Source organism: Heterocephalus glaber, unplaced genomic scaffold, assembly GCF_053883595.1.
Source record: "Heterocephalus glaber isolate CG9 unplaced genomic scaffold, H.glaber_assembly_v1.0 deba00001452, whole genome shotgun sequence".
Lineage (NCBI taxonomy): Eukaryota > Metazoa > Chordata > Mammalia > Rodentia > Bathyergidae > Heterocephalus > Heterocephalus glaber.
Window position 1 is genome coordinate 18,649,580 of NW_028258302.1, and position 23,011 is coordinate 18,672,590.

A 23,011-nucleotide genomic window follows, 5' to 3' on the forward strand; every position below is an offset into this window, starting at 1 on the left:
TCATCAGCCCCATTTTACAGATGAAGCAGCAGAGATCATGACTTACTTGGGGTCCCAGGCAGTGATGGAACTGGGATTTGAACCGGAGTCACCTGAATATTTAACAACTAGGTCAGGCTGTATTCCTTGGGTCCTCAGGGGTCCCTGAGGAGCTAGGGTGGGTTTGGATGGGGTCCAGGATGGCCTGTGGGTCAGAGCCTGACAGCTGCTGCCCTTCCCCTCTCCCCCACACTGGGCTTGGCAGAGTCTTCTTCTGGAGAGAGCACTCTGGGAGCCACTGGGGTCATGTGGTGCGCCCAGTGTGCTCTGACATCTGCCCCCTTCCCTGCTGCCAGGGACCTCAGGAATTAATCACAGGGCTTGCAGCAGGATTAGCAGGTGGGAATTAGGTGCCACATCTGCCGGCCTCTGGAGAGCTTAGGCAAAGCCTGTGCCTTAGAGCCTAGGAAGCCGAACACTGGCCAGCTGGCGGGGCCTCAGTCGGCGCATCCTTCCGGAGCCATGTGGAAGAGGGTAGGTTGTGGCTGAAAGCCTCAGGCCTGGCAGGTTGTTTCTCAGCAGGCTGAAGGGGCAGAGCAGCTGGAAGTAGGGGTGGGCAGAGAGGGAAGCCAGCTGTCCTGGTTTGCCTGAGGTTGGTGGTAACATGGGACTCTCAGTGTCCTGGGCAAGCAGAGGTGGGTGGCAGGGGGGATGGGGTTTCCAAGCTGCTGTTTCCCTTGCCATGGGGTGGAGCCATGTGAATTGAGGAGTTGTTCCTCCTATACTCTGGTGTGTGTGTGTGTGTGTGTGTGTGTGTGTGTGTGTGTTACTGGAGAATGAACCCATGGCCTGTGCACTGGGCTACATCCCCAGGGTTTTTAGATAGGGTCTCACTAAGTTGCTAAGTTGCCAAGTTGCCCAGGCTGAGTTTGAACTTGCAATCCTCCTACTTCAGCCTTCCAGAGAGCTGGGTTTACCAGCATGTGCTACCATGCCTAGCTCCCCCTCTGTGTTTTCTAGTAATTTCTCTGTCTCCTTTTTCCTTTCCCAGGCCTCGGGCACCCCTTTTTGCCTGCAGTCCTCTGACTCAGCTTCTTGTTCATGGGAGCTCCTAGGGTGTAGATCTGAATCCTCAAGGAGTGGAATCTTCCCTGCCTTGGAGAGAATGAAGAACCAGGTGAGGCACAGCCGTCCAGCATTGGCCTAGGTCACCCTCCCACCTGTACTGCCACCACCACCGACATCCGCAGGTGTGCCTAGGCCATCGTTTCTTGGTCTTTTGGCTAAGATGAAGTGTAGATGCGCCTGGGCCAGAAACAGGCTGGCTTCAGCTTCTTGATTGCAAACTGGAAGCCACACATCTCACACCGCTGACCTCTGCCTGGGGTGACCCAACTCTTCTTCCTGTCTTGCTCAGTGACCTCCCCCCCCCCAGCTCAGCTGCCCCTCTCCTGGGAGCCCAGAGACCTTTGCATGTTTCTGTTTGTGTCTGCATCACTGATTCAAGCACCAGTCGGCGAGTGACTTTCTAGGGACTTTATGGGCATTGCCTCATTTGCCATCACCTAAACTCTAGGAGATGTAGGATAATTATTGTTCCTATTATGCAGATGAGAAAATTGAGACCCCAAGCTGGTAAGGGTGAAGCTAGTAAGGGCAGAGCCAGAATCAAGTCTTGCCCCCCGGCCTTGGGCCTGGGTCCCACTCCCGAGGGCTGCTGGCTCCCTGGGGGCAGGGGTGGCTGTTTTCTGAATGAATCAATGATTGAAAAAAGAGGGGCCATCCCGAGTGGGCTGTGAATAATGGAAAGGGAGTGAGGGCAATGGGGGTGCAGATGGGGAGCCATGGAGGGTGAGGCCTGGAGGAGCCTCTGTTTCCCAGCTGGGACGGAGGAGGCTCTAGTGGCCACTGCGAGTCTGATGGGAGCAGCTGGAGAACAGCTTAGAGGCTAAATATGGACTCCCCCTGCGGGTTTTTGGAATAAATCCTGGATTTGGAGACAGGCATGAGCTGAGGCTGCACCCCAGAGGAGAACCATGGGGTGCAGAGTCCCAGCTGTGTGTGGGGGTGTGGGGTGGTGCACGGCAAGCCTGGGTCTCAGCCCCGCCTTTTGCGGCCCACGACCTCAGTGACTGTCTCTGAATTGCCTTCTTCCCCTGCACCAAGGGAGCTGGGCTGTCTTCTCCCTGGGCCTTCACTGGTGCTGCCCCTGGGGATCTCTGCTCCTGCTCAGAGGGGGCGTGTCCCATACAAAACTGACAGCACCGGTGTCCTATGTCTTGTGTCATTGGTCCAACACACAGGTGAAACTGAGGTATCATTTATAGACAGCGAGATGCACAAGTCCTGAGTTGAGACCAAGGCAGACAGTCCTATGGTGGCCACCACAATCGGGACTGTCGGCGAGTCCATCACCTCCCAAATTCCCTTCTGCTCTGTTTTTTTTTTTTTTGGTCCCACACCCCCACCCCAGGATTTGGGATTGACCATGAGCCTTTACTCTGAGCTACATCTCAAGCCTTTTATATTTTATTCTGAGACAGGCCTTCATAAGTTGCTAATTACACAGGTTGGGCACAAACTTGCAATCTTCCTACCTCCTGCTGGGACGACAAATGCGCACCACCATACCAGCTCCTTCTGCTGTTTATAGCCTTGGCTTATATTTTTCTGGCTTATTTCACTTAGCATTGTGCATTAGAGAATCAGCTACATTATTGCATATATCAATAGTCCATCCCTTTAAGCTGCTGCATAGTATTCTATTATGAAGACGTACTATACTTCGCTTATTCATTCACCAATTGAAGGACATGTGGGTTGATCCTGCTTTTTGGAAAATAAGAATAAAGAATAGCTTCAGTGTGAACCCCAAGTTCTAGAGCTGGAAGATACTATTGAAAACTAGTGAGATCTTGAGACATAAAAGTAAACTTTTTACCAATAGCTCAACTCTCTTCTTCAACAATTGAAGAAGCAGAGGCCCAGAATAAGGAAGAGGCTTGTCCCAAGTTACAGTAGACTCAGGAGGAGGCATTGAGATTTGAACCCAAGTCTTTCAACTTGCAGAACAATGTAAAGTTCAAAAGCATTTCCTGAGAACCAGAAAAACAATAGAGCCTGCTTGCATTCAGCTGCAAGGATTAAATGAATTAGTGTTTATATACCATAGGAGCAGTGTCTCACATATATTAAAGGCTCTGTAGATGTCAGCGGTGATTGGATGCCTCCTGTGTGAAAACCCTCGAGCCAAGGATTAGGGACGCACTGATGAACAGGAAGGAACTCTCCCCTGCCCCACTGGGACAGCCAGGCAGACCAGCCTGACACAGCACACCAGCCCCCTGGGGGCGGAGATTCTCGAGGTTGCTTTGCTGCTGAAACTTGAGGGCCCCGGAACAGTGCCTGGTGCCTAGCATGTGCTCAGGAAAGGACAGGGGCACTGAAGGGTTCAGGAGAGGTCACACTGTGATCCTTAAAGCTCTGCCAGAGCTTTGGCTAAGTAGGTTGGAGACTGGGGTTGGGTTCAAATCTCAGCTCTGCAACTAGCTGCGTGACCTTGGGCAAGTCACTTCACGCCTCTGAGCCTCATCTTTAACACGGACCACACCTACCTCACCTGGGCTGGAACACTCATCTCAAAAGGCGTGGGTCAGTCTCTGGGAAGCTGACTGGAGGGGACCTGTGTCTCCTGGCTTCTAAATTGGTTGTGCAGGAGCCCATGGCTCTTTTGTGGGGCTGGGTGGCCACCTGCCCTCCTTCTCCAGTGCCTTGGCCCCTCCCCACCTGTCCTCTTCCTCCCCTCTGTCGGGCTTCAGGACCTGCTCTCACCACCTCTGAACCCTGCTGCCTGCCTGTACCCACCTCCCACACTGCACCGCCTCAGCCCCGCGCTTGCCCGTCCTCCTCAACAGCTCCACAGCTCCTCCCCGTCTCCTCACCAAGGTTTGGGCAGAGCAGCTACTCCCCATGCAGCACCAGCCCTGTATTGGGAGCTTTATGCAGGCCTGCTGGGCGCTCCTTCCCAAGTTCAAGGTCACAGAAGGTGTTGCGGACAGCAGGTGTGGTGTGGACAGGGATGGAGGGAAGCCTGGTCCATAGCCTTAGGCCCCACATGTGCCCTCCACACATGTGTGCTGTGCACCAGGACAAACCCAAGGCCTCAGGGCGGAGGATAGGACAGGTGGCCCCATCTGGGACACTTCACTTATAGGGGGATCAGCCAAGAGCCACAGAGGGACTTGCATTTGTCCCCCTTACAGGCTTGTTCCAAGTGCCTTAGCAGGGTACACGGGTGAGGAGAGCTGGGAAGGGCTTCCTGGAGGAGGTGGCATTGCAGCAGGTCTTAGACTACATATGCCACTAAGCTCAGGGAGAGGCAGGGGCATGCCAGGCAGAGCCACTAAGGAGTTGCATGCTTACAGGGTGACATTTATCCAAAGCTCTGGCCTCTTGGGATATATGAGGGACTCTGAGGCATAGGAGGCCACAGGGGAGGGGATCCCTTGATCTCTTCCCTCTGCTGACCCCCAAGGGGTCATGTTGTGTCCCCACTTTTCCAGGCTGGCTGGCAGCTCCGCTGGCTGAAAGCGATCAGGAGGTGGTTCTTCCCGGCCTCCAGCGGCTTCCTCTTCCTGCTCTCTGTAGTCATGACTGGCTGCTTCCTGTGGCAGTACTACCTCCCCAAGCTGCAGACTGGTGCGTGCTGGGCCACCCTGGCAGGTCCTCCTGGGCTCTGAGCTGCCACCTAATCCCAGAGTACAAGGAGGATCATACGATTCAGACTCAAGAGCTCCGGCCTGTACCCTCACTGTGGGTCTTACCAACGGTGAATCTCTGGGCTTCAGCACTGCCATATATAAAACCCAAATTCTAATGACTCTAGGGTTTCCTCAAGCTGCCCAGTCTGGAGGTTGGCAAAAATCAGGGTCCCCCAAAAGTGCCAATAGTCTCTTGCTCTACTTTCGACCACCACGGTCCAAAGACCCTCTCACCACTCTAAGACCCACTCTAAGAACCCCTCATCCAGGAGTCTCTGGTTGGTGACTTTTATTGTAAGAGTCTCTCCTTCCTAAGCTGCTCAAGGGCCAGCAAGGCAGATCACTGCTCTTGATGAACACTAGGCCTTCTGTTGCTATGGCAACTCGGGAACCTCCAGCCTGCTGGGATCTTGGGTGGTCCAGAGCCCAGGCCTCTACTGAAGTGGGGGACGGTGCCTCTCTCCATTCCTGTGTCACCTGTGTTACAGATGTCCCAAAGCTCAGCGAGCACTGGGGGCTCTTGAAATTCCACAGAAATTTTTACAGATATGGTTCTTTTTATTTTCTTGTCCCTTTCTCAACTCTTTTTTCTAGGGTAAATGCCTTTCTGAGGGGCTCCTTAGTTTCTCAAGTAAATAGACCCCAGGTAGGCAGGCAGGCTGGGCCTGTGCCCTAGAAATGTGCTCCTCAAACTGTTAAACTACCAAGCCATAGCAGACTGGTATTACTACAAACACACAATAGTGGCTGCGTGTGGTGGTGCGTGCCTGTGATCCGTGCACTTGGGAGGGTGAGCCTGGAGGATCACAAATTTGAGTTCAGTCTGGGCTATGCAGCAATTTCAAGGACAGCCTGGAGTACATAGTGAGTTCATAGTGAGACTTTGTCTCAAAAAACCAAAACCAAAACCAAATAAAAATGAATTATTAGGAGAACTTTTTAAAAGACATCAGTAAACAGAAGCCCCAATTAAAAATTTTTAAAAAATGTTTTTGGTACTGAGGATTGAACTCAGGACCTCACACTTCCCAAGCAAGCTCTGTGCCACTGAGCTTCATCCCTGGATCAGAAGCCCAAATTTTGTTACTGGAGTTCACAAATGCAAAAATTACTCTGTCAAACTGCTATAAAAGTTTCTAAATACAACTCAGTGTAGTGGTGCATGCCTACACTTGAGAGGCTGAGTAGGGAAGATTGCAAATTTGAGCCCAGCCTGGGCAATTTAGTGACGAGTGAGACCCTGTCTCAGAATAAAAAATAAAAAAAGGCCTGGGGATGCAGTTCAGTATGAAGGCTCTGGGTTCAATTCTCAGTCCCCAAAACAAAAACAAAAAGAAAACATTCTCATGCTTTTTCTCCAGTTTTGTACAAATTGGAAATAAACAGTCCATGATCTACAGACCACATAGACCACATAGACCCAGGCCCTCATCCTCCCATGGGAGTTGCCCGAAGGACTGTCAGAAGTGAGCACTCACTGAATCAAGTCAGATTTTCAGATTCCCAGGTAGCTTGCTGTGCACGTGTACAGACCTACCTGGTCCCTGGCTCACAAAGCCAAGGTTCTAAACCTATGCCATCCACTTGTTGAGAGAACCATCCTAAGGCAATTTTCCTGTTTTATCTATTGCTAAGTAACAAGCCACCCTAAACCTATTGGCTGATTATTTCTCGTGACCCTGGGCTGGTCGAAAGTTCTGCTGGGCATCTAACCTGAGCTCTGTCCAACGCAGTGGGCAGGTCAGCTGGGACCAGGGCCTCACGCTCCCTGGTGTCTTCTTCTCTCAAAGCCATCATCCCAGGCCTGTCCACAAGGTGGCAGTGTCTCTAGGAAGCAAGTCTCTTAAGAGCTTGCCTTATAAGTTACACAATTAGTTCAGCCTCACTTGATTGGCCAAAGCAAATCGCAAGTCAGTCTTTTCTCAGGCCCCTTAACATCCCATATGGGCCTCAGAGGAGAAGGCAGGAACTGGGGGCTGCTGGGATCTACCAAGCCTGAATCCTGTCCTGCCAACCTCCCCAGCTGAAGCTGCTCCCTGAGGTTTCAGGGCAGCTGCACCCTGGACAAAGACAGAACAGACTCGAGGCCCTGATGTTGGATGCCCATCTCTGGTGACAGAGTTGTCCCTGGTGTTTAAGGCCTGAAGCCACATGAGGCTCCCAGTCCACCCCAACACACGTACTCAGCACGAGGAAGGAGAGGTAGATGGATAGCTGTGCTGAGCCTGCCCTGAGGAGCCAGAGCTTGGTTCACTAACCACATGGAGGGAGCAAGCTGGTGGAACACAGAGCGGGGGCTCGTCCACTGCCAGCAGGATCTGTGCCCCAGTGACAGTCACCAAGGCCGGGCAGCAGCGGCAGTGTGGACTGGGCCTTCTCTGGCTGGACCTCAGTGCGGTGGCTGGTCCCTGAACTGTCCTGCTGGCTGGGGAGGACTGTCCCCAAGGCATGACACTAGCCTTTGCTGCCAGCTTTCCTTCTCCTCCAGGATGACCCCTTGGTTCCTTTCCTTATCTTGGTCCCCCACTTACCACGTGATGCTCCCTCCAGGTTCCTTGGGATCAGAGGGGACCTCTGTTCCTGTGAGGATGTGTCCCCAGCACCCTGAACCTCTGCCTCTGGCTCACCCACTCCCTGTGTTGGAGGAGGCCCTGGAGAAGGTCAGTGATGACCCAGGAGGGGTGTGTGTATGTGGAGGCCTGGGTAAAGGAGGGGCGTACTCTTTTCAGGCAGTGGCACCCATTCAGCCTACTCTGTGCTTGGCCCCAGGGATAGGGCAGGAAGAAGACACTCACCTGCCTTCTAGAAACCACCAGCCTGGGAGTGAAGGGAGCAATCGAGATGACAGATGTTTCTAACACAGGGGCAAGCGTGAGGACAAGGAAAGTTGAGGAGACTGTGGGCACCGAGGAACTGGCCTTGGAGTCTGGAAGTAGCAGTGTACAGGGTGCGATGTGAATAAGTAGATACCCAGATGAGGTGTGTGTGTGGTCAGGGAGCTTGGGGGTGCAGGGGTGTGCTCCAGACAGAGGGAGCAGCATGTGCAAAGGCCCTGAGGCAGAAGACTGAGTACATGGTGCACACAGAACTCTAAGAAGCCAGAGGTGGGAGGGGGGAGAAGTTCAGGAGGGAGCAGATGACAGAGCCCATATCACAGAGGCCACTGCAGTGTGACCAAACACAGGCATGAGCATACCACAACACAACACTTACTACTGCAGGGTGGCCCTGATCTGTGCCGTCAGGCCCCATGCACTTAGGTCCCTCACCTCAGGAGTCACAGAGATGACAGGAACATGATCAGAACCACATGAACAGCAGCCTGCTGGGAGGCTTGAAACTGCCATCCAATAGCCGCTGAAGGGAAGTGGGTGACGTCCAGTCCATGGGCAGGAGGCGAGCATGGGCCAATGAGGAGACAAGAGAAGCTCCAGGGGAGGAGGAGAGCAGAGAGGGTGCTGTGTGGTGCCCAGGGGTCACAGTAATTGAAACAAAGAGTGACAGTCATCGCCATAGCTGCCTTCTGCTGAGCATGTGGTGAGTGCTGGGTGCCATGGTGCCTGTTTGTGCCCACACCTCATGAATCCTCATCTGTGCAGGGGAAACTGAGGCTCAGAGAGGCAAAGTTAGCACAGGGGTGGAAAGCAGCTCAGCTCAGGATAGGTGAAACGGTGGGCAAGGTGTCCGGCTGTCATTAGGAAGGGGCTGCAGTTAGGGATGCTCCCGCTCTTGATCCCAGTGGCCACTAGTGTGTGGGCATGCATGGCATTTCACACCTCAGAGACTCGGCTTTTGCAACCATTAAATGGGGAGAAATTAGCACTGACTATGAGGATCAAGTAAAATAATGAATGAAAATCACTATGCCATGCCTGGGATATTCTAAATGTCCAATAAACATTAGCTGTCATCTTTACCCTTATACTTCATCATTGAAAATAACCAGGCAAATTTTAAGAAATATTCCACAAGGGGCCTATAAATAGTGGATTCCTCAACACAGGGTATTCGATTAAGCCCCAGAGAGGTTTTTCTGGGGTATCAGGCAAGGGTTTGATTAAATCAGGAATTTTTTTTTTTTTTTTTGGGTACTGGGGATCGAACTCGGGTCTTTGAGCTTGTGCAGCAGGCAGCGAAACCACTGAACTAAATCCCGGCCCTAAATCAGGAATTTTAAAGCTTCCTTTTTCTTTTGGTGTTGAGGATGGAACCCAGGACCACATACCTGCTAGGCAAGCACTCTACCACTAAGCTACATCCTCAGCCTCCCTTCCTCCTTTTTCACTTTGCTAAGGAAATGTTTCTTTGAGCAAAACTCTTTTGAGGAAGCCCTGTGAATAACACAGCCTGAGTAAAGCTGGGCCCCTTGGGATGTGGTTGGGACCGGGAGGGCTGGAGCTCGTGGAGGCACTGTGAGAAGGGCTGGCTGTGGGAATGGGTGGGGGTGCAGGTGGGGCCTGTCACTGTACCCACACTCTGAGCCTGCTGGTTTTCTCCCCCAGGTGGATGGGATCCTGCGCCAGGCCATGTCCATGCCAGGCCTGGCTGCCATGTCTGCAGTTGTCATCCACAATGACACTGTGCTCTGGACTGGGAACTTTGGGAGGAAGAATGGCTCAGGCCCCAATTCTGGGGTCCCCAATAAGTACACCATGTACCGGTCAGCTGGGTGATCTCTAGGGTCCTACGGATGGTGTAGGGTGGGAAGGCAAGGGACCCAGGCGGCAGGGAGACCCAAGAGAAGTATGCTGGGGTGTCCAGCTGCCAGCACCCATGATCAAGTCCTTCCAATTCCATGGAAGAGGAGGCTGAGGTCCAGAGGGCACCAGTGAGTGCCCAGTGAGTGTCACACCACGGGGGTGGTCAGTCAGGAGGGACCCCTCCTGGCAACCTTGGTCCCAAACCAGCAAACTGGAAAAGGACCCCTGTGCCACCCACCTCCTACCCTTTTCATGTGCCATCAAAACCTGTACCCAGCTCCTGGGCTTTCGCCCCAGGTCCCCGTGAGTTGGCAGCAGCACCCTAGATGGAAGCAGCTTAGGACACTGAGCTGCACACCAAGTCCCCCCTCCTCATAGCTCACACTGCAAAGTGGACATTCATTCCCAGGGATGCTGTGGGGATGACGGGGTCAAGAGCAAATTAACCCTCATGCTGCCTGCTCCAGGCCAGGTCTGCGGCCCACCCCAACAAGCACTTTACACACATCCTCCCCTTCTGTCCCTTTTATGACATGTGAAGCAGACAGGGAAGCTGCCTCAGAAAGGTCTAGTAACTTGCCCAAAGCCACACAGCCAGTGGGAGGCAGAGGACAGATCTAACCCAGGCCTGTCTCACAATGGAAAGGGCCTGGCACAAGGCTGGTGCTCAAGTGTGCCCATCCTGTCCCACCGGCCCCTCTGCTTCTGGTATGTTCTCAAGTATCCTCTGTCCAAAGGCAGCTGCAGACAGGCTCAGGAACTTCCATCCCAGACACTGATTAGTGGGTTCAGTCTTTTCTAGAACACAAGGGTATGGGGGGTGGAGGCACAGGGCAGGGCCTGGCTGTGGACAGCAGGCTGCCGTCTGCACCTGTGCCCCCATCATGGTGCAGGATCTCCAGCATCTCCAAGATCTTTCCAGTCCTCATGCTGTACCACCTGTGGGAGGCGGGCACCGTGGCCTCCCTAGATGACCCCCTGGAGCGCTATGCCAGCACCTTCACCATTCACAACCCACTGGGCATGGCCTCAGCCCCCCAGCACCAGGGCCTGCTGGATGGACTAGAGGAGGTGGACCCAGCCCCCAGGACTTTGGCTGTCACCCTCTGAAGGATGGCCAGCCAACTTTCAGGTGAGTCTCAGGGCTTAGCTGGCCTGACCTAAACTATCTCAGGTGGGGACTGAGTCCCTGCTCTGTGTCCTGTGTTGGCTATATTCCCATGCCAGGGCTTGGGTGGTGGACTGGGATAGAAAGAGCTCAAGAGATAAAAGCTGAAGTGAAGCCTAGGAGTTTAGATCATGTAGACAATTCAGTTTGCAGGTCAAAATCAAGTCAATGGGTTAAGATCTGCTTAGCAGATCTACAGCAAGTCATCAAGTAATTTGGCAAGGAAGACCCAGCGCCCCTCAATGTGCATGTAAAGATCATGTACAAGTCAGCACAGCACTGGCCACAAACAGCACAGCAGAAACACAGGTGAAGGGTAGGAGCAGAATCGACAATTCACAGAAGAGGCCCTCAAGAATATGTAAAAATATTAAAAGATGATAGATGCTCAACCTCATTCATAACAAAATTAATGCAAATTAAAACTACATGGAGGGAACATATTTTCCCCCTACCAGTTTGGCAAAGATAAAAATAGCGGATGCACCAAGTTGGTGAGGGTGTGGTGAAACAGACCTTCTCCTCCATCAGTGGTGGGGTATAAAGAGATGAACCATGTGGAGGGCAGCTGGCAGCAGTCACCACAACATAAAATATAGGGGCTGCAAGTACAGCTCAGTGGTACGGCAGGTGCTGAGTGTGCACAAGGCCCTGGGCTCCACCCCCAGCACACACACACACAGTATATGCCCTAGTACTCTACTCACACATGGGTGGTATGAAGTATGTCCACAGTAATTTACTACTGAACTGTTTGTGATAATAAAAGATGGAAACAACCTACATGCCCGTCAATAGGGGACTAACTAAATAATTGAATAAATGATGACACAACTATACAAATGCCATATAGCCCTAAAAAAGGGTAAAAATATTCTTTGTGTATTGAGATGGGATAAAATAAATACTAAGTAGGAAAAAAATCTCTTAAGAGCCTATACTGTATGCTACCATACAGAGAATAAAAATATATGTACATAAAATGTTTATGTCGATATGTTTCAGATCTATACGCATATATAATGTATCTGTAATGTACACATTCTGTATCACACATATATTACATGGTGAAGTATGTATTAGTTTAAATATGCATCAAATATCTTTGGAAGGAAACTAAAGAAACTGAAACATCCAGCTGCCTCCAGGGAGGGGAGAAGGCTAAGAGGAAAATTTTTCATTGTATACCCTTTGGTGTTCTTTGGATTTTGAATCATGTAAATGAACTGCTTATTAGAAATAATTTATTAAAGATAATCATCATAAAGTATGCTAACAAGGCCGGATAAAGGGGATAAGGTGGAGGGGCAGGAGCAGGCTGGTGCTTAGAGACAAAGCAGGGGACAGGAATTGGGGAGGGATGGGTAGGAAGGGGGCAGGGTGGGAGGGACCCGGCCAGAGGGGAAGGACTGCTCTGGGTGCTTCTGGAGGACCCTCTGCGGGCCTTTGTGCCCATCTGCCAGCACGGGTGGGGGTGCTGGTCTAAAGAGAAGGCGTGGGGAGAGGTGCCCTGCTTTGTGGTGACTGACTTGGTGAAGGGGAGGAAGGCAGGCACCATCTGTCCCACCCCAAATGCCTTTGATGGCCCATATTTGTGGTCATTGATCCATCGACCCAAAATGTCGGTGTCCCTCACCAGTGCCACCACCTCATCATTTTACAAGGTGCACCCAGGCCGGAGCTCTCAGCCAGTGGATGTGGCTGCTGTCACTTGTGTGCCCAGAATCTGAGGCTGAGTGAGAGGATGGGTGCTTCTGAGGTGGCACATGTAGGACACAATCAGTCTTCTTGAGGAAGAGTGGCCCCATGGCTAAGCGCACAGCACAGAAGCGCCAGCTCTGCCTTCTTGTTGTGTGTTCTCGGGCAGATCCCTTAAACTCTCTGAGCCTTGCTGTCTCCCTTGTAAATTAACTGTGGTTAAGGCTGTGACGGGTGATGAAATGGATTAACAAGTATAACTGAGTGAGGACCTGGCACCTGGCAGACACTTGCCTAGGTACCTCTGCATAGAACTCTGGCGGGCTCAGGATTGGGGGAGCCTGATGAGGATAACTTTGGGGGTCCTCTTTAAGAACACAATATTATAAATTTAAGATTAGATACAGGCCTTGGATGGAGGTGTGCTGTGAACTCAGATCCAGGTGGTGGGGTGCCCCTTGTGACTCTAGGGCTCCCTCTAGGGGTGTGCTATGGCTTCATTTATACAAAGCACAGGGCTCTGTGAGCGGTCAGTTTCACACCCTCCCTGACTCTTCTCTGTTCCAAGAGGCCAGCTGAACAAGCTGCTGCCTGAACAACACCATACTAGGCTGTATTTCTCTTTGGCCCTCACTCTACCCCAGGGTTTCCCCCACTCTAGAAGCCCTTCATTCTTTCTATAAGTCCTGCAGTGTCTGGCAGGGAACCACTGCAGGCACTTCAGTCCACTTAGAAATGAGTGAAGGGAGCCTCAGAGAAGGGAAGCAACGAGGTTTGGGGCTGAGCATCAAGTCCTGGAGCCAGAATTTGAATCCAGGACTTGGGAGGGGGGGTCCATCTCACTGTTCTTGCCAAAACTTTGTAGTCACCCCTCAGGGCTCTCTCTCACTTCCAAATCCAAAAATTCCCTCCAGGAGCAAATCCTGTTGGCTCTACTATCAACAATGTCCAGAATCCAGCCACCCCTCATCGCCTCTGCTTTTAGCATACTGGTCTCAGCCTCTATCACCTAAGCAAGAATCTTGCTGGGTTTTTTGGTTTTTTTTAAAAAAAATGTTTTTAAAAAGAACTTTATTATCAAACACACACACATACAAAAATTAAAACCATTCAAAGAAGAACAATGCAAGGGAAAAAAACTACAATAATATTCAAATACAGTAGATCTCAACCAAAAGAAAACTGAAAAGCACTTAAACATTTTTCCATATAACTTAAAAAGCATCTGAAGCACCAATAAGACACCAGAGGATGTGATTTGTTTCAGAAAGATCCCCAAAACCAACACTAAATAAATAGTGGCCTGGAAAAAACTCCAGCTAGCAGACTCCACATAAGCCAAACTTCTCCTAATTTAAATTTTGATACAGTCATATGACACGCGATGGAAACAAAATCCAAGAAATATGTTATTAGGCCATTTCATCCGTGTGTATCCTTAATTAAACTCTCAGTTTCTCACAAAAGAGAAACTATTTTGTATTTACACGTGTGTCCTATTTATTTCACTTAAAAGGATGGCCTCAATATGCATCCATTTACCTATAAATGTCTCTAGTTTCTCGTTCTGTATGGCTAAGGAGTACTCTATTTTATAAAACCCCCACATCTCCTTTATCCAGCTTCCAGTTAATGGGCACTTGGGCTGTTTCCAAGCTTTCACTATTACGAACTGTGCCGCCATAAACATGGGTGCACATATATCACTGTGGTATGATTCTTTTAATTCTTTTGGGAAGATACCCAGCAGGGGGATAGCTGGGTCAAATGGGACCTCTAAGCCTAGTTCTTTGAGGTATCTCCATACTGATTTCCACAGTGGTTGCACCAGTCTGCACTCCCACCAACAATGGAGAAGGGTTCATTTCTCCCCACACCCCCACCAGCATGTTATTTGTTGATTTCTTAATAGCAGCCATTCTTTCTGGGGTGAGGTGGAATCTCACTGTTGTTTTCATCTGAATATCTCCAATAACCAGTGATGTTGAACATTTTTTCATATGTTTATTTGCTGCTTTTACTTCTTTGTCTGAGAAATGTCTGTTCATTTCAGATGCCCATTTTTGAATTGGGTCTTTGAATTTGGGGGGTCTGATTTTTTCAGTTCTTTATACATTCTAGATAGTAGTCCTTTGTCTGAGGTACAGTTGCTGAAAATTTTTTCCCATATTGTAGGTTGTCTCTCAGCTCTGTTGGTGGTTTCTCTTGCAGTGCAGAAGCTTTTTAATAAGATCCCAGTTGTTGATTCTTTGTCCAAGTTCCTGTGCCACTGAGGTTTTGTTCATAAAATCTTTTCCTAGAGTTCTACCTGAGTTTGACCCCTGGTACCAAAAGAGTTATACCTAACTTATCTTCCAGCAAATTTAGTGTTTCTGTCTTAATATTTAAATCTTTAATCCACTTCAAACTTAATTTAGTGCATGGTGATAGGTAAGGGTCTAATTTTAATCTTTGGCAGGTTGAAATCCAGTTTTTCCAACACCATTTATTAAATTTTTCTTTCCTCCAATGAGGATGGTTGGCTCCTTTGTCAAAGATGAGGTGGCTGAGCATATCTGCAGTCATTACTGCATCTTGTAATCTATTCCACTGATCCTCGGGTCTGTTTCCTGGTTTGTTTTTTGAGACAGGGTCTTGTTATGTAGTCCAGGCTGGCCTTGAACTTGTATCTATCCTCCTGCTTCAGCCTTCCACTTGCTGGGATTATAGGCGTGTATCACCATGCCTGGCTTTTAGTAAGGATTTCAGAAAGTCTTTGCATAAGCTTCCCTGTTTCTGCCATTGTCCCCAAGTTCTTTTTTTTTTTTTTTTTTTTTTGTACCGGGGATCAAACTCGGATCCTTCTGCTTGCAAGGCAGGCGGCAGAACCACTGGGCTCAATCCCCGGCCACCCAAGTTTTTTTTTTTTTTATACAGCAGCCAGAGGGACCTTGGTAAATGTGTTGGATTATGTCATTCTTTTGCTCAGAAACCTCTGCAGTGGCCCCATCCCATGCCGAGGGAGAGCTAAGTCCTTCCACTATGGGGTCCTGTAGGATCTGGTACCTGCACCCCAATGTCTCTTACCTGTGATCTCTGCCTTTCTCACTCCTTTTCAGCCACACTGGCTGTTCCATACTGTCCCTCAAATATGTCAGCACATGCCTGCCCCAGGGCCTTTGTATTTGCTGTTCTCTTTGCCTAAAGCATTCTTTCATTACATCTGCATGGCTCATCTTCTCCAGATGTCACCTTATGAAGGGTCACCTTCTCCACGAGGGTGACCACTTTGTATTGTAACTCCTCTCATTGAAATATCCTTCTCCATAGCACAAATACTTACTTGCTTGTTGTCTGTGCCCTCCACCATAATGTCAACACCACACTGGCAGAGACATGGTTTTATTTCCTGCTGAGTCCCCAGCACCTTGAATTGGCATAGGTGGTAAAAAATTATTGATGAGTGGAGGGATGGAAGGGATCTGAATCCTGAGATCCTTTCAATACTGTCACATCCAATAAACAGAAAATTCCAAGAGGAAGGGCAGCCAGTTCCACAAAACACATTTGATCGTTGACATCAAGAAATGTATGGAAATTGAACTTTCCATAGTTGATGACAGTTTTTTTTGTGTGTGTGGTGCTGGGGATCAAACCTGGGACCTCTTGAATGCTAGGCAAGTGCTGTACCACTAGCTACACCCCCAGTGCCTAACAATTATTTTTGGAGCAGTTAGTATGTAGCAGGCACCATGCCAAGCATTTTATCCCATCTACTCCTCATACCAGCCCTATGACATAGGAATTGTTTCCCTCACGTTACAGAGAAAGGACTAGGGCTCAGAGGTTTGGTGACTCCCCCACGCCCCCACCCAGTGCAACCCTGGCCCATCAGGTCTGACACTGCTGTTCCCTAGGGTTGCCCAGAAGGCTTCGCTCCACATTGCTGCTGTGGAGGGGCAGCACCCAGGAGGTCCTGAGCCTACTCAAGGATGATGTGCTGGTGGCCGACCCAGGGACCAGGAGAGGACCTCGTCCAAATGCTTCATGCATGCTAGGGGCCTCCACAGGAGACGTGACCACTTGGGAAAGTGCTTCATCCTGGATGCTCAGAGTTAGGAGGGACCTCAGGGGTCACTGAATTTAGCCCCGTCCTATGACTGGGAAAACCAAGGCCTAGTAGGGGAGCCACAGCAAGGTACAGGGGAGCCCAGAATCCAGTTCTGTTGGAAGCTCCTGTCCTTTCATCCATCAACTCCACATTTCTTAAGGACCTACTCTGCTCAAAATGTGCTAAACATTGAGATACAGCAGCAATCAAATCAGACCAAGGCCCTTCTCCTGGAGTTTACATTCTGATGAGGGAGACACAGTGAACAAGTAAACAAGATAAATACAGATTTGCCATGATAGAAATACATGGGATACTGTTGATATCAGGGGTGGGCGACCAGTAATTAGAACAGAGAAGCCAAGCTCTGGGAGCAGCGGGGCTTCGGGGCTGGAGGACAGCTGGCACTTCCTTTCCTTGGAGGTCCCCTTCCAGGCTCACCTGTCCTGGGCTGTGCTGCTTTTCCAAATTTCCCTCTGCTTCTCCAAATGCTGGGCCTCAGGCTCCACTCCCCTTGAGGAAGGCACTCAGGCCATACAGACAGGTGATGCTTTCGTGACTGTGGGTAGCACCGGGCCCTCTCAGCTCTGCTGTGACTGCCATGTTGTGAACCTCACCATCTCGGCATTTGGCCCAGCGTGCATCCCAGAGTGCATCTTATGATGTGCAGATCTACCTCCGTCCCATTCCTTCCTGAGCCTTGATCTTAGAGGACGACATTGCACCCCCACTCAATGACCACTGGTAGATGCCACAGACTGGGAGAAGGGAGGACGAGACCCCACCTCATAGTTGTTACTCGGGTTACTTGATGAGCATTATGTGTCTTCCTCAAACAGTCCAAGAATTTACTCTTCCATTTGATAAAATAAATCATACTAGAGTGGAAAGGAACAGTACAATTTGTTGTACCATTTTCCCATGTGCACATCTGGTGCCATCCTGGGCAGCTCCCTGCTCCCCTCTGGCCTTAGTCTTCCCAAGGGTAGAACCCTATGATTTCTGAAGTCTCTTGGGTCTGACCATCTGGGGTGCAGGCTCCTTCCTAACCCTACCCACTCTTCGAAGCTCTGCTGGCATTTCAGCAGTCTGAGGAAGCAGGATAGGGTGGCATGGGGCCTGGAGATGTTCTGGGGACTGCATCCCAGCACCCACGGCTCTCCTTCCTTCCAGGTGCCATTACAGCACGCTGGCCTTCTCACTGCTGGCGCACGTGCTGGCGGCCCATACCGCCCAGGGTGACTACCAGCGCTGGGTCTCAGAGAACGTACTGGAGCCGCTGGGGATGGCGGACACGGGCTTTGACTTCACGCCCTCGGTGCGTGCCCGCCTGGCCGCAGGCTTCTACGGCAGCGGACGGCCCGTGCTGCTCTACGACCTGGGCTGGTACCGCCCGTCCGGCCAGATGTATTCAACGACCGCCGACCTGGCCAAGCTGGCCGTGGCGCTCCTGGGCGGCGGCCCCCAGAGGCTCCTGCGGCCCGATGCGGCCAAGACGCTGCTGGCGCCCCTGCTGGCGTGCCCCGCCGCCTACTTCGCCAACGAAACGGGCACGCTGTGGGAGTTCCACACGCAGCGAGGCTACCGCGTGGTGTGGAAGGACGGCGACCTGGACGGCTACGCCGCCACCTTCTCGCTGGTGCCCCCGCTGCGCCTGGGCCTGCTGCTGTTCCTGGCCGGACCTCGGCCTCCCGGGCGCGACCTGGTGGCGGAGGCCTACGACGTCCCTGGAGCGCGCGCTCTGCCAGGCCAAGCGCAGCCCCGCGCCGCTGCCCAGCGAGCGCCCCTTCGCGGGCTACTTCACCTTCGCCAACCTGACCTACGAGGTGCGAGCCGGGCCGGCGGGCGAGCTGCGCCTGCGCCAGTTCGGGCCTCCCATGGAGGCGCTGGTGCCGCCCGCCTTCCGCACGCTCGGCCTGCGCCATGTGCGCGGCCGCGTCTTCCAGCTGCACGTGGCCGGCGAGTTCCCGTGCGCGCTGCCGCTCGGCGACGCCTGGTTCTCGCTGGAGGCCCAGCACGGGCAGCTCATCAGCTTCTACCCCTTGGATCACCACGGCCTGTCCCCGGGCTTCGACGTGCCCGGCCTCAACACTTACCGGGTGCTGAGAATGCAGCGAAAGCCCGTGTTCAAGACCCAGTGACCCCGGGCGATGTCTGGGGCCTCCAGTCCCCTTGGCCTGCAGCTTTCCAACCTGAGGAGGCTGCGAAGATGCTGAGAGCCCGAGGAGTCGGCTGAGTAGGGTAGGCGGTGCTACTTAACGTGTCCTGGACCACAGCCAATTTGCAAACTGTCGGAGGAGGAGTTAAGAACAGAAATTGAGTGAGCAGTTAGAAACTTTTGGAAGCATTTAGAAGTTTTACTTTTGTGTCTCTTGAACCTAAGACAAAGCATAAGGTTATATTTTGTCCCCCCCCCCCCCCCCCGGAGTTTTTGAGACAAGGTCTGACTACATAGTCCGGGCTGGCCTCAAACTCATGATCCTCCTGGATTAGTGTCCTGAGTACGGACTTCAGGCATATGCCACCACGCCTGGCTATATTTTGTCATTTTAAAATCAACCATACAGTGTTATAATTTACCAAAAATGCAACACATTAAGGTACAGTTTGTTTGCAGCCCTGGAGGTGCAACCCAGGGCCTCATGCATGCTAGGCAAGCTCTCTACCATTGAGCTACATCCCTAGTCCCAGTGAGATGATTTTGATAAGTATTTAAACCCATTGCCATATTCAAGACACAGGAAATCTCCTTCAATCCCCAGAGATCCCCCCTACTCTTCCTTTGTAGTCAGTTCCCTTACCCTCACCCAGCCCGAAGCAACAGCTGATCTGCTTTCTGTCACTATAAATTAGTTTTGCCTGTTCTAGAATTTCATTAAAATAGAATATACAGTGGAGTCTTTTGTGTCTGTCCTCTGTGGCTCAGCATGCTGTTCATGTGTGTGTATATATCAATAGTTGGCTGCACTTCATTCCATTGTATAGATATGCCACAATTTGCATATCCTTTCACCTGTTGATGGATATTTGGGCCATTTCCAGATTGGGGATATTGTGAAAATGCATTCTTGTACTAGTTTTTTTGTGAACACATGCTTTCATATTTCCTGGGTAAATTTCTAGGTATGACTGCCATGCACTTTTCCAAAGCACCTGTACCATTTTATATCCCCAAACAGCAGTAAGCTGGTTCAGTTGCCCACACTTTTGGCTTTTATGTGACATTGTCAGTCTTTAATTTTAACCATGTTGGTGGTTGTGAGTCATATCTAGATCACTGTAGCTTTAACTGCATTGTATTTATTAAATTGTAAAAGCATTTATTTTTTATATTGGTGGTGGTGGGGATGGAACCCAGGGCCTTCACACTAAGATGCATCTCCAATCCTTTCTTATGTTTTAGTTCTGAGGCAGGGTCTTGCTAAATTACTGAGTTTCCCAAGCTAGGCTCCAATTTATAATCCTCCTGCCTCAGCCTCCCAGAGTGCTGGAATTATAAGCATGTGTGCTGCCACACCCTGCTGAAAGCTCTTTATATACTCTGAATACAAGTCCTTTGTAAAATATATGTATTGCAAATAAATTTCCCCATTCTTAGGCTTGCCTTTTTATTTTCTTAATGGTGTCTTCCTTTTTTTCTTTTCCCACTATGAGGGATTGAACTCAGGACCTTGCATTTTCAAGGCAGGCATGATGCCACTGAGCTAAATCCCCAGCCCTCTTAATGGTGTCTTTTGAAGGCAGAGTTTTAACATTTTGATGGATTTTATGAGTATTGAACCTAATACAGAATTCAGGCTTATATTTTGTATATCTTTTAAAAAATTAATCTTTTTAATTCGAGACAATTATAGATTCTAATGCAAGGGTAAGAAATAATTAGTGTACCTTTTACCCAGTTTCCTCCAATGGAAAATCTTGGAGAACTATAGCAAGTAAGATATTAATGTAAGATAGTCAAAGTTCAGAACATTTTTCCTAGCATAAGAATCTCTCCTTGCTGTTTTTGCCACACTCACTTATTAGCCCCACCCTGTCCTTCACCTATGACAACTGCCAGACTGTTCTGTTTGTAGAAATTTATCATTTCAAGAATGTTGTATAAACAGAGTTAGACAGTATGTAAACTTTTGGGATTTTTTTTTTCTTCCGTAGTGAAGTTTTGGGGAGAGTCATTTCAGGTTGTTGTAAGTATTAATAGTTTGTTTCTTTCTGTTGCAGAGTAGTAGTTCCATGGATGCACCAACCAGGGAAGTAGCACAATTTGTCTAACCATTAAAGGACATCTGGGTGGTTTCCAGTTTGGGGCTGTTTTGAGTAAAGTTGAGCTGAACCTTTGTTTACAGGCTCTTGTGTGAACTTGTTTTTATTTGTCTGGGATAAGTGCCCAGGAGTGCAGCTGATGTGTCATATGGCAGTTACATGCTGACTTTGTTAAGAAAAGCCCACCCCATGTTTTCCAGAGTGGCCATACTATTTTAGTTTCCAGCTAACAATGCATGCATGATCTAATTTTTTCCATATCTTTTGCCAGTATTTGGCATTGTCACTTTTTAAAAAAATGGTACCATTAAATCCCTAAATTGCAAGTGGCTGGGCTCCAATTTGTGATTTTCCTGCCTCAGTCTCCCAGAGTGCTGGGATAACAAGTGTGAACAAACTATTATTTTTTATTTTAGTAATTTTGATAGATGTGTAATGGTATATAATGATGGTTTTAATTTTCATTTTCCTAATAGCTGATGATGTTTAACATTTCCTTGTGCTTTTTTTGCCATTTGTATATGTATCCTCTTCAGTGAAATATCTGCTTTTAGCTTTTTTCCATTTTCTAATTGAGTTCTTTAAAAAATTACACTTTGAGGTTTTTTGGTTTTTTTTTTTTGGTACTGGGGATTGAACTCGGGTCCTTGTGCTTGCTGGACAGGCGGTGGAATCACTGAGCTAAATCCCCCCATACACGTTGAATTTTAAATGTTCTTATGTATTCTAAATACTGGCTCTTTGTGGAATATATAGTTTGTAAATATTGACTAGTCTGTAGCTTGTCTTTTTATCCCTTTGGGATCTTTTGGAGAGCAGCATGTTAAAATTTTAACCAAGTCCAATTGTGGTAGGCTGAATAATGGTTCCCAGAAGATGTATACATCCTCATCTTTGGAACCTGTTATATCATATGACAAAAAGGACTTTGTAGCTGTAATTTACTTAAAGATCATGAGATAAGAGGATGGTATTGGATTACCGGGATGAGCCATAAATTTGATCACAAACGTCCTTATAAGAGAGAGGTAGAAAAAAGGAGAGGTAGGGGATGATTTAATGCTGAAGATGAGAGAGCCTTATCTCAGAGGCAGACTGGAGTGTTGGAACCGAAAACCAAGGTCTGGAAGAGCAATTGATGAATTCTCCCCTGTGGCCAGTAGAGGGAGTTTGGCCCTTTGATTTTGGCCCAGTGATGCTGATTTTAGACTTCTGGACTCCAGAACTTTGAGAGAATAAATTTCTTCATCATTTCTTTTTCCCTTTTTTGTTTTTTTTGGCTGTACTGGGGATTGAACCCAGGACCTTGTGCTTACAAGGCAGGCATGGTGCCACTGAGCTAGATCCCTGGCCCGAGAGAATAAATCTCTATTGTTTTAAAACCACCGATCCTGTGGTACTTTGTTATAGTTGCCACAAAAACTAAATATACCAGTGTGTCAATATTTGCTCTTATTGATCATGCTTTTTGATGTCTAAGACTCTTTGCCAAGGTCCCAAAGATTTTCTCCTATGGTGTTTTCTAAAAGTTTTATCATTTTATGTTTTATTTTTAAGCTTGTGATCCACTTTGAGGTTTGGGTTGCGGTTCCTGTTTTTGCCTGAGGATGTCTGGTTATTTCAGCATTTACTTGAAACAGCTACCTTTCTTCCACTGGGTTCCCCTTTCACCATTGTTAAAATCAGTTGGACACTTTTGCATGGCTCTGTTTCTGGGTTCTCTCCTGTCCATTGATCTGTATGTCTGTCCCTCCATCAGTACAACATAGGCTTGATTACTGTAGCTGCATGTAAGTCCTAAAGTTGGGTAGGTTAATTTTTCTCACTTTATTATTTTTCAAAGTTTTTTTAGCTATTCTAGGTTTTTATATGTAAAATTCCTCTTCTTCCTCCTCCCCCCTTCTTCCTCCTCCTCTCCTTTCTGATTGGACCCAGGACTATGTTCCTAGCTCCACAATGATCTTGTCTATATCTATAAAAAATCTCGCTGAGATTTTAATAGGAATTTTATTGAATTTATATACAGTAAGTCCCTGAATTAGAAGCAAGTTCCATTTCAGAAGAATGTTCGTAAGTTGGATACATTCGTAAGTCCCACAAAGTGAGTCTTAAACACCTTTGACCCAAATATACAGTGTATATTGCTTTGCACTTCCTAGCAGTCCCCTCTACATCACCACTGGTTTTCCTTTTGCTTCTGGACATCCTGGGCTCTACTGTCCTACTGTACACTTTGCACTGTACAGTAAGCACACAGCAGCACAACTGTGACAATGTCTGGCAGACAAGTGAGCTACACCGAGATTTGTTCACATCTATGAATGTTTATAATATGGGGTCTGTTCGTATCTGT

At 49.1% G+C, this 23,011-nt stretch overlaps 1 protein-coding gene across 1 annotated transcript; it reads left to right on the forward strand.

Annotated features, from left to right (window-relative positions):
* The first annotated feature begins 7,289 nt into the window (after window positions 1-7,289).
* Window positions 7,290-19,230, forward strand: Lactbl1 (lactamase beta like 1). The gene is given in 6 exon segments (XM_004850540.3): window positions 7,290-7,399; window positions 9,242-9,399; window positions 10,333-10,571; window positions 16,202-16,303; window positions 17,565-18,117; window positions 18,119-19,230. Coding segments are annotated over 6 exon segments (1,542 nt in total). The 5' UTR covers window positions 7,290-7,327; the 3' UTR covers window positions 18,537-19,230.
* The last annotated feature ends 3,781 nt before the right edge of the window (window positions 19,231-23,011 follow it).